The sequence below is a fragment of the Sinocyclocheilus grahami genome, unplaced genomic scaffold (genome assembly GCF_001515645.1).
Source record: "Sinocyclocheilus grahami isolate Dianchi unplaced genomic scaffold, SAMN03320097.WGS_v1.1 scaffold67.1, whole genome shotgun sequence".
NCBI lineage: Eukaryota > Metazoa > Chordata > Actinopteri > Cypriniformes > Cyprinidae > Sinocyclocheilus > Sinocyclocheilus grahami.
In genome coordinates this window covers 976,895-988,381 of record NW_015505246.1, presented here as the reverse complement: position 1 = coordinate 988,381, position 11,487 = coordinate 976,895, and the positions used below count along the sequence as shown (strand labels likewise).

General features: G+C 36.6%; 1 protein-coding gene across 2 annotated transcripts in view; it reads right to left on the bottom strand.

The window, feature by feature from the left end:
* Positions 1-1,084: 1,084 nt before the first annotated feature.
* The window catches only part of vdrb (vitamin D receptor b), a 25,579-nt gene continuing 15,176 nt past the window's right edge, over positions 1,085-11,487 (bottom strand). For both annotated transcript variants that reach the window (XM_016272038.1, XM_016272037.1), the window contains 4 exons: positions 8,403-8,589; positions 5,271-5,422; positions 3,649-3,765; positions 1,085-3,551 (listed from right to left, as the gene is read on the bottom strand). In XM_016272038.1, coding sequence (XP_016127524.1) covers positions 3,298-3,551; positions 3,649-3,765; positions 5,271-5,422; positions 8,403-8,589 — 710 coding nt within the window. In that variant the 3' untranslated portion in view covers positions 1,085-3,297. The remainder of the gene's footprint in view (positions 3,552-3,648; positions 3,766-5,270; positions 5,423-8,402; positions 8,590-11,487) is intronic.

Below are 11,487 nucleotides of genomic sequence, written 5' to 3'. Positions count from 1 at the left end.
GAGACCAACATCAGTTTCATCTTCGTCTTTCTCATGTCTCGCCATCATCATCACCATGCATATTGTATATTTTGCAACTGTTTAGACATGACCTGTTGTCCTGGTTTGTCTGATCTACATTTATGGTAAGTGCTGCAGGGATATTCTCACTCGTTCATCACGAAATCAGAACGAAACAAGTAAGTGAATGATTACAAAAATGCTCAAGACTGGAAGATTTCATAGTTTTCCAGTTTAAAATTGAGTGTACACCCTCATCCCACAAAGTACTGAGCAGCTTAGTATAGAGAGAAGGCATGAAGACGATAAAATAGACAAGTCGAAAGAGAGCAATAAGATCATGAAAGAAAAAAAAATGTATGTATATATATATATATATATATATATATATATATATATATATATATATATATATATATATATATATATATATATATATATATATATATATATATATATATATATGCCCGCACTGTGCAAGAGGTTAGCATTCAGTCGTACTTTCCTATATTTGAATACCTACCCACACATACACACACATAACCCTCTGCCCTGTGCCGCCACCTGTACACTGATACCAGAATATCAAAACTAGCCTACAAGAAAATATTTAAATCTTTTACATTTGCAAAGTAATACTCATAGATATATATAGCAAACCTTCTACCTTCATTAAATCTTAAGTGCCATGACTAAGTTATTTAATAGTAATATACTGAGGAAACGATAACCTTCTCACTCTTTCTCCTTCCCACACAAACACACATTCCCCATCAAGGCTGGGCCGAATATGCGACACCCAATCATATACTTGGTGTAAATGCTATACATCGCCCTCACTTCATAAACGCACGCTTACACAGACACACGCGCACTGCGCTCGCCCTTCTGAGCGACCGCAGTTTCCAGGTAGTTAAATTCAGCTTACATGATCATTAAATCGCCGACCCAGTTCCGACACCAAACTCGCACCTACAGACAATCTTCATTAACTATGATTAACTCTCATACCACAGAAAAGTTTTTCCTAATGACCCTGAGCCCTGACTGAAAAGACGATTCATACGCATCAGACGTGATTTAAAAAAAAAACGAGTTTGTGGAGAAACCGGAGAGAACAAGATATATAAAGCAACACAGATAGCGCTCTGTAAGCATCAGCCCTCTAATGCGACTCAAGGAGTCCTTGACGACAGTCTCGCCAATATCACTTACAGATATTATACACAGTGGAGAAAAGGACTCTTACATACTTAAAAAGCATAAAAAGGTCAATTTAAATGAAGAACTGTGAACAGCTGAGGCCAAGCTAAGGCAGTTGTGTTTGGTTTAGAGGACACAATGCAGGCAGTGGCTAGTGTGATATTAACATGGTGTCCAAAGACATGCAAAAAAAGTCTATACAATAAAAATGTCTATACCAGGGTTGGCGAACGTCGGTCCCGGAGAGCTCTGCAGTTTTGCTTCAACCCTAATCAAACACACTTGAACAAGCAAATCAAGGTCTGAACGGTTACTAGGAAGCTACAGGCAGGTGAGTTTTAATTAGGGTTGGAGCTGAACTTTGCAGGGCTGCGGCATGGTCTATACCATGGCCGACATGGTTTTAGGTGTCTGTAATTACAGTTTAGATAATAACAACCAGCGTAAGACAAGAATGTGCTGAGTTGTGTTATGCTGTAATTAGAATATGTTTTGAAGAACCTTCAACATACAGCCAACAAAATATCAAATATACCCAGGTAGCATGTAACACCGCAGTTACTGACGATAAAAATGAAATCATAAATTATCCAGCATGCTGCTTTTAGAGTTATTTTAAAAACGTTATAATAACCAAATAAGTTATTTCCCAATCAAAGCCATACAAACAGAGTCTCCCAAAACATGTCAGGAAGACACTCAGGTCATAGTTCACTCCAAAATTAAGATTAAAAAAAAAAAAAAAGTGCCATCAAGTATTCCAATTATTTTTATTTATTAAGAAAATTTTTTTGGAATACCATAATGTGAAAACAATACTCAATGTAATATGAAGGAAAAAATATACATTATTTGAAACGTAAAGAATACATAATTGTAATATGGATGATATTCATTATTATATTAACAGTAATTAAAATTACATCTGGGGAGATTTTTTTCTTTTGGGTTGAAATATGACCCAGGCATCTTTATTTTAGCAGTGTAACTTGTGTGAAATGTACTATAAATAAAAAATAATACAACATAAAAAGCATTCAGGGTTTTGTTTCATGATGGCTAACGAAGCGTAAAACTTTGTTAGGGAAAAATGTAATTAGTTGAACTAATCTGAAAAAGTGTTTCCAAGAAAAACATGAATGATGGAATGCAAGAGTTGAGAAATATGTAGGCTAAGGAACTTCACAACATTGTAAAGAAGTGAGGTAATGCTCTCAGTTCTTTAAAACATAATCCATGATTCCTGTATGCCTGCATAAATGCACAGTTAGACCGCAGTCTTCGTTTACATATTCATCATGACCAGCCAGGGCTGTAGGGTCTCACTCTGCTAGATTCTACCATTAGCCACAAGAAGCGCTTATATCAAACTCTATTTACACTGATTTGAAAAGGTACGAATATAGATACAGAGTCTTATTTACAGGTTAGCTGAGTGGCGAGCTCTAATGCTGCACTGACCACTTTGCAGAGGCGTCAGGTTATTGGCCAATCACAGCACAAGCAAATAACAGTAGAGAAGACAGCCATTGTTCAGCGACCTATCAGAGCTCTGGAGGCAGAGGAAAGGAAGGCGGAGCTGCCGTTTGATTGGTTAAGTGGCTAGGCGAGGGGGTGAGTTTGAGCTGTGTGCTTGCATTAATACTTTTAACCCTGTGCATTTAAAGGCAGGAGGTGAAGAGACAGGACATCAGCAGTAGTGGACAGCGCTTTGGGGACCATGCGGAGGTTTAGAACAGGACTGCACACTCACACACTCATCCTACACATGCAGTGTAATACTGTTGGCTATAGATAATACAGTAAAATATACTGTATCGAGTTGCCACAGTGAAAAACACCATGACCATATTACATTCTAATGAGAATGTACTCCTTACATTCAACAAACAAACAAACAGATACATCTATGGAACTCCCTAGCCGATCTGTAAATGATGAGGGAAACACACACACACACACACACACACACACACACAAACTTTGTCTTGGAAACTCTGTATGCGTTTAAGGTGATTGTCCGTACATTCACTCCACAACCCTCCGGGTCACGCCGTTTGACCCGCACGTCTTGTTCCGATTCAGGTGAAGTTGCTAAGTGACCTGTCCGCCGAACACCTCCAGCACCAGAGGGGTCAGCTGCATGCTGTGTTCGGGCTGGAAAGAGAGGGAGCGGTACTGTTTGGAGTGCTCTTCGTTCAGGCTGCGGAGGTCCGCCAGCTTCTGGATCATCTTAGCATAAAGCAGACGCCCCCCCGGGTGATGCGCACGGATGTATGCCTGCAGAACCTCAGATATTCTGTCCTGCAACGCTTCCACTCGCTCGTGGTCCTGCACCCCGGGCCGGTCTATGAGCACACAAACACAGACAAGTGAGATTCCTGTTTGCATGAATGAAGTCTCCGTTTGTCTAATGCTTGGTGCATATGGTATATAAAAGCAGACCTGGAGACAGCAGGCAAATGGCCATCAGCAGCACATGTTCCTCCTCATGTAGGTTGAGCTTTTTCAAGCCCACCTGAAACTTCACCAGAGGCTCCAACAGCTCCAGAGAGTGTCCAGCTGCGCCCACAAACACACACAAAATCAGGAGGATTTCATTAGGCTCATTATTAACAGAGACTAACTACAGGTGTTGTTCATCACATCGACTATGGACAATGTTTGATAACCAGAAAGTGACTTTTTATTTCATTTGTGACCCTGGACCACAAAACCAGTCTTAAGTCGCTTGGGTATATTTGTAGCAATAGCCAAAAAAACATTGTATGGGTCAAAATTATCGATTTTTCTTTTATGCCACAAAATCATTAGGACATTAAGTAAAGATCATGTTCCATGAAGATATTTTGTAAATTTCCTACCGTAAATATATCAAAACTTAATTTTTGATTAGTAATATGCATTGCTAAGAACTTTTGGACAACTTTAAAGGCGATTTTCTCAGTATTTTGATTTTTTTGCACCCTCAGATTCTAGATTTTCAAATAGTCCTATCTCGGCCAAATATTGTATTATCCTAACAAACAATACATCAATGGAGAGCTTATTTATTCAGCTTTCAGATGATATATAAATCTAAATTTAAAAAAATTGACCCTTATGACTGGTTTTGTGGTCCAGGGTCACATTCTGAAAAATATAACTACTGTTTTGTAATTACGTATTAATATTGATTATTATGTAATAATTAATTAATCATTCATTTAAACAATTTCATGAAACAACAATAATCAATACTTTCACGTATTGATCTATATTTATGCTACTTTCTAATGTAAACTTGTACATATACAGTTTAAACATTTAAAATGAATTAAACAAGTATGAATTAATGTACAACATTAACTTATATAAATACTGAAAACAAATATTGTTAATTATTAGTTAATCATACCTAATACCTAATGCTTGTGAAGTACTATATTCTTTTGAAACAAAATGTCAGTTTTGTTAGTTTTATATTGTCAAAGATGTGAATACATTTTTAATTTTGGCTTAGTGTCCATATATTTTGGAGCCACTACATGGTCTCCATGCATAAGACTGGGATAGAAAGTAAAATTAGTTTGAGAAAATAAACTAAAAAAATTCACTTTACACAACTTCAACAAAAATATCAAACCCTCTGCTGACATCTAATTAATTGCAAATGAAACCTTCTCTTTGCAATATACCAAGTAAACCGTCACAAAATATGTAACTATTCATTGTTATTTTTGTATGCTATTATATTAATTATCAATATTTTGAATTAGCTTCTATTTTTAGATTTTCAGTTTCGTTTTTTTGTAATTTTGCTTTGAAATTTTGTCTTTTTCTAAATATTTCTATTTAGTTTCTTTTTATTTTATTTCTGTTTTAGTTTGATTCTTTTTAATACATCAAACATATTTTATTTCAGTTAGTTGCCAAGGCAACATTTATCATTTTCATTTAAGTTTGTAATTTTTATTTCAGCTTTATTTCAATTAATAACATTTTTTAATTTAGTTTTAGTAAACAATACCAAAAGTGCAACCACTGTTTGTTAACGCATGACACAATGTATGGCTGTTTGCGTGTACCTTTCGTGACATCATTGACGCAGTACTTAAACTCGGGTCCTCCACAGCTCCAGCTCATGTCCTCCAGACTGAAAGACTGGTTGGACCGGAGCATGATCACTTCTATAGCGCTGGACTTGAGCAAAGCAATCTGATCTTCAGCTGTCAGCTCTCTGAGACACACAAACGCACACATGTCAAATGTTGGCTCATGCTGGATTCTGTGAATGGCAGATGTAGAGGGAGTGGGTACACTCAGTGCGGATAACATGACACTCCTATGGTTGCCACAGCAACATGCGGTCCATAATGTACGCACTTTCTGAGGAAGCTCGGAAATACATGGAATTGCACAGAGGCAGGCAAGAAACATGTACTGAGAGTGACAATCTATAAGGTCAAACCTATTTTTATGTTCCTGAGGAAATTAAATAGATGATAGTCATGTTCAAATTAGCCTGTTGGGAAAAAGATGGAAATTCCCAAAAAACAAGCCACTAAAACGGATGAAAGGAATGAGGAGAACATCCTTGCTCAGGACCCACAAAAATCAAAATTTGAGGCCCTGTGAAATTAAAGGCATAATTTACCCAAAAATTAATGCTTAATGCTTTACTCACCCTCTGTCCATTTAGGATGTAGGTGACTATTTGTCTGTAATTAGGTATTGACAATGTATACTGTTTTATATTATTAAAAGGGTGGTTGCTTGCGATTTCACTTTTTTAACGATTGTTAGTGTGTAATGTTGCTGTTTGAGCATAAACAATATCTGCAAAGTTACGAAGCTGAAAGTTCAATGCAAACGGATATATAGTCTTTTAAAATTCTGGCAGTTTAATGCCTACAAAAACAGCTGGTAGGGACTACAACAAGTTACTTCCCGGGTTCATGAGGTAACAAACCCAGATAAACCCCGCCCTCAGGAAAAGGCAGTAAAAAGGGGGCGAGGCCATGCTGCGCTGCTTTAGAGAAAAGGAAGAGAAAACGATTCTTCTAACGATTCTAATGGATTCACAAGTTTCAAAATCAATGTTCTAAATAGCGCTGGACTTGAGCAAAGCAATCTGATCTTCAGCTGTCAGCTCTCTGAGACACACAAACGCACACATGTCAAATGTTGGCTCATGCTGGATTCTGTGAATGGCAGATGTAGAGGGAGTGGGTACACTCAGTGCGGATAACATGACACTCCTATGGTTGCCACAGCAACATGCGGTCCATAATGTACGCACTTTCTGAGGAAGCTCGGAAATACATGGAATTGCACAGAGGCAGGCAAGAAACATGTACTGAGAGTGACAATCTATAAGGTCAAACCTATTTTTATGTTCCTGAGGAAATTAAATAGATGATAGTCATGTTCAAATTAGCCTGTTGGGAAAAAGATGGAAATTTCCACAAAACAAGCCACTAAAACGGATGAAAGGAATGAGGAGAACATCCTTGCTCAGGACCCACAAAAATCTAAATTTGAGGCCCTGTGAAATTAAAGGCATAATTTACCCAAAAATTAATGCTTAATGCTTTACTCACCCTCTGTCCATTTAGGATGTAGGTGACTATTTGTCTGTAATTAGGTATTGACAATGTATACTGTTTTATATTATTAAAAGGGTGGTTGCTTTAGAGAAGAGGAAGAGAAAACTAGAGGTGCACTTAATAATCTATTCATATATGAATCGCGATTAAGTTTCAAAATCAATGTTCTAAATACTGTTCCTCGCATTCCCCTGCTGTGCACACGCTCTGTGCATCTCTCTCTCTCATTCAGCTCAGCTCCAACAATGAACTGTTACAATTATACACTTATTTTCACATAGCTATGAGAAGCGTTAAACATGGACGTGCGTGCAGTTGCCGTACTGTATTAAAGCTTTAATCAGGATAAAACCGTATATTAAAAGCTAACATAAGCAGGAGCATTTACAAATAACAGCATATCTAAAAGTATGAAACAAACAAAAAACATAGTCCTACCATTAAAAGTCGTGCTTGCACAGGTTCTGCACGATCCTCTTCAATAATATCCTCTGCTTCTCAATCGGGCTCAAACTGATAAGCGATATTAACGACGCTGTTGTTTACAATACAACCGGAGTGCATGCCGCTGAGGTGAGGGGCGGGACGATTAGATGCACACTAGAGGCGGTTTAGCCTATCACAACACACTGTGCTGGCTAACCAATCAGAGCCCATCGCCTATTTCTAAGGGCAGGGCTTCATAAAAGCAGGAAATAATCAGCGCATTTCTCAGAGAAGGGACAGAGCGGTGTGGAATAAAGGTAAATTATGTGAAAAGTAATACTTTTTTTTTTTTTTAACGAAGCATTAACACATGTTAGACCGCACCCCATAAACACAATCAAGCCTAGAAAAAAAAACAGTGAACCACCCCTTTACAGCACCCAATAATGAAGGGCAACAGATATTTTACTCGTCTAAAGCATATAAAGTGGAAAAAAAATGCTCTAATTTACTCAAGTTATTGACTATATAAAATATTGTTTTTATAGAGTTTTTGAAAACTGGTACATATTTTCTTGTGTTTTACAGTAAAATTCAAAACGGCAAAATTCAAAACACTACACGTATTAATCAAAATTACTTCTGTAAAAAAAATTGTGAAATTTCTCCTGCTGTTTTTGTGCTGTAAAATTTCTTCAGTTTTGTTGCAAAACCAGATTCCTTCTGGTGGCTGTTGAATTTCTTTAAATTCCTTTCACTAGACATTCCAAATAAAATTAATTTATGAATTCAAAAAAGACAGTTCTTAGATTTTGCCTGACACACAATTCAATTCAAGTTTATTTGTATAGTGCTTTTCACGATACTAATCATTGCAAAGCAGCTTTACAGAAAAGTTTCTACATTACATTTAGGAGTAGGTTATTAGTGGTGACTATGGCAGAAATTTACAATAAGAATCATGCAGTTAGTTACAAATTACACGTAATAATTAATTACACGTAATAAAACAGATGGTGAACACTATTAACTGCAATGACTATATGTTGCGATTAAATGTTGCGATTAAACTAATTTTGGTAGTTTTATATGTAGTTCCACACACACACACACACACACACACTCGCGCACACACACTCGCTCACACACACTCGCTCACACACACTCGCTCACACAAAATTTTACCTGAATCCAGGAATCATCTTGGCAAAGCCGATGACCTTCTGAATGCTGTAGGAAACCAGGTCAGCCAGGTGAGGAAGCATGGAAAGACTAGTGCCCTCATCCTCCTTTGAGTCTGGACTGGAGCTCAAACCCTGCTCCTGATACATCATCAACAAACTGCTCAGATTCATCTTACGATCTCCAGACTCTACAGATGTAAAAAGAGAGGGAGAGAAAGAGAAAGTAAGAACAAAACAGATTAATGCTTCCGAAATCCAAACAGATGCCAACAAAAGTGATAATTCTTTGATTTTACTGCAGTTCTTTGCATTGAATGAAATTAATTATTATTTTTGTGGTGGGCAAGTGAAAATGCTGGTAAGGCAAGTAAAAATCTGAATCAATGGCTAAGAAAAAAAGAGACATTATTTTTTAGATACTGGCCGATAACTGTGTCCACTTTAACAGAAGCTTTATCTCCTCCTTGTGTCTGTTTATACAGCCAGAGAACAAATAACTTGTTTTTAATATTTTTGTGAATTGTAAGAAAATATTGTGGCAGGGAAAAAAAAAAGAGTTAATTTCAGCAATTTTGTGTACATTAAATTTGCTGTCATGTATTATGACTGCGCTATTATGGGGGAAATCAATGTTGTTGATTATTTTTCTTGATATTGTAACTGAATTAATTTGGATTTTTCTTCATTTCAAATTTTAAATAAATGCTAACTAAAGCTTGCACTAGAATTACTGTGCATGTTTACACAGGTACACATGACTGGTTGAGCCCGCAGCTCAACACAACCTCACTGACTGTCAGCGTACTGTGTTCTGCACTCTGCAAACACCTTCATAACAATAAACAAAGCTGTCAACATTGCAGAATAAATCTCTTATTTACACTTTGCCTAAAAAGCAAACAATGTCAAGATATTAGAACAACTGCAAAACAACACATTTTCAAACAAAGCGAGTAGACATTAATGTAATGCTGTAATTAACATTTTTCAAGATTAATTAAATAAGCAGCAGTCAGAAAATGAATCTGTTTTTTTAATAAAAACAGAATTTTTTCCAATTGGTAATTTAATTTATTTAAAAAATGTGAATAGTCTGTTTGTCATTAGAGAGGCTCTCCTGTGACGTCAAGCATGGTGAGATGGACGGAGCCTGCTGTGCAATTAAGACACACAACCCTCTAACACACAAACACACATGCCTGTCCGCGCCTCACACTGGGCTGAAAAATATTTCTCAGAAGAAAGCTTACAGGTGATTTATGCACAAACAAGTGTTTGTGTGCATTAGTTCAACATGTATACACATGTGTGTGTCACCTGGAGAATGGCTGAAGGAGTCTGAGGAGGCATCTGATAGTGAATGAAGAGACGCGGCTCGGCTGGCACTGCGTGTAACTGGACCCTCTCGAACTGGAGGCTGCAACACAAAACACACATAAACATATGAACACACTGAAAAAATTAGCAAAGTATTCCTAAGAAAGACAGAAAAAGTGGACCCAAAATGTATTAGAAAAATTTAAAATGTAGGAATGTCTCTGCATTATATAACAAATGATCAAAACAACAGGATTTACTTGACATATAGCAAACATTTGGAATATCATATATACACATCCGTTCAAAAGTTTGGGATTAGTAGATTGTTTTTTTTTTATTTTGAAGGAAATCAATACTGTGATTCATCAAAAGTGGAAAATGCTGTTCTTTTGAACTTCCTATTCATCAAAGAATTCTTGAAAAATTGTATCATGGTTTCCACAAAACTGTTTTCAACATTGATAATAATAAGAAATGTTTCATGATCACCAAATCAGCATTTTAGAATGATTTCTGAAGGACCATGCGACACTGAAGACTGAAGTAATGGCTGCTGAAAATTAATCTTAGACATCATATGAATAAATTACATTTTATATATTAAATATATTATAATATTAATCAGTAATTTTAAATTGTAATAATATTGTCACAATATTACTGTTCTTACTGTATTTCTAATCAAATATGCATTTATTTTTACCTTACTTGCTCAATGACTCCCAAATGATTCACTCAATGATTAATTTTTCCAAACCCCTCCTTTGCGTGAAGCTAATCTGCAGTGATGGGTCCGATTGGTCTCATTTTCATTTAATCATGCCTGATAAAGCAGCGTTTGTGAGCGCAGTGCTGCTTTGTGTACAGCGTTACCGGGGAAACAGCTATTTTATTTTGCTACAAAAGCGGCACCTAGTGGCAAAGAATGAATTTGCATTTTCATTCTGACCAACCCAAAAAGACCAACAAGTGGGCGGGTAATATGCTAATGTTTCATGTTGATGTCAACATGAAACAGCTTGGGATTTGTTTTAAAAATGACTCGTTTCAATGATTCAGAGTCAACTCTTTCTTTTGAGAGACAATAACTTTACACGCGCTGCACTTTCAGATTTAAAACTTTGCAGGATGTTTTCATTCACTTAGAGCTGTGTTACACACGTAATTTTCAAAAATCCATAATAGGGGCACGTTAAAACTGGCTGAAACTAAGAGAATGGCATACAGAAGAGAGGAAGAGAATGGAGAAAAATCAGATGAATATTTTACTCTGAAGCGTGAGAAGTCGGAGTAGGAATCGTCAAAGGTTTTGTGATGTGCATCCACGAGCGTATCAATGATGCTGCGCTGCTCCTCTGAAAGCCGGGGCTTCTGCGCCTCCCTCTGCGCCTCCTCATCCTTTCTCCTCTGGATCAGCTCTTTTTTCCTCTGAACTTCCTCATCCGTCAGTATAACTGAAGGAAAAAGACAGATGAGCATCATTACTGTGCTCATGTAATATAATTTTATTACAGGTAAAATACAGATAAAAAAATGAGAAACTTATATAGTATGTTGTTCTCCAGTGTTATATTACGACCATAACTCACTATAATTTACTTTAGTATCATTCAATAGAGTTTAATCAATAGCTTTAATTTAATTCAGTCTCATAGAAACTGACAAGGGGGAGAACAATTCCATCAGACCATTTATACTTGTAGAAATACTTGAAAAAATTTAACCACATTATCTCAATATCTTTTTTCTAAAACAGCTAAATAGTC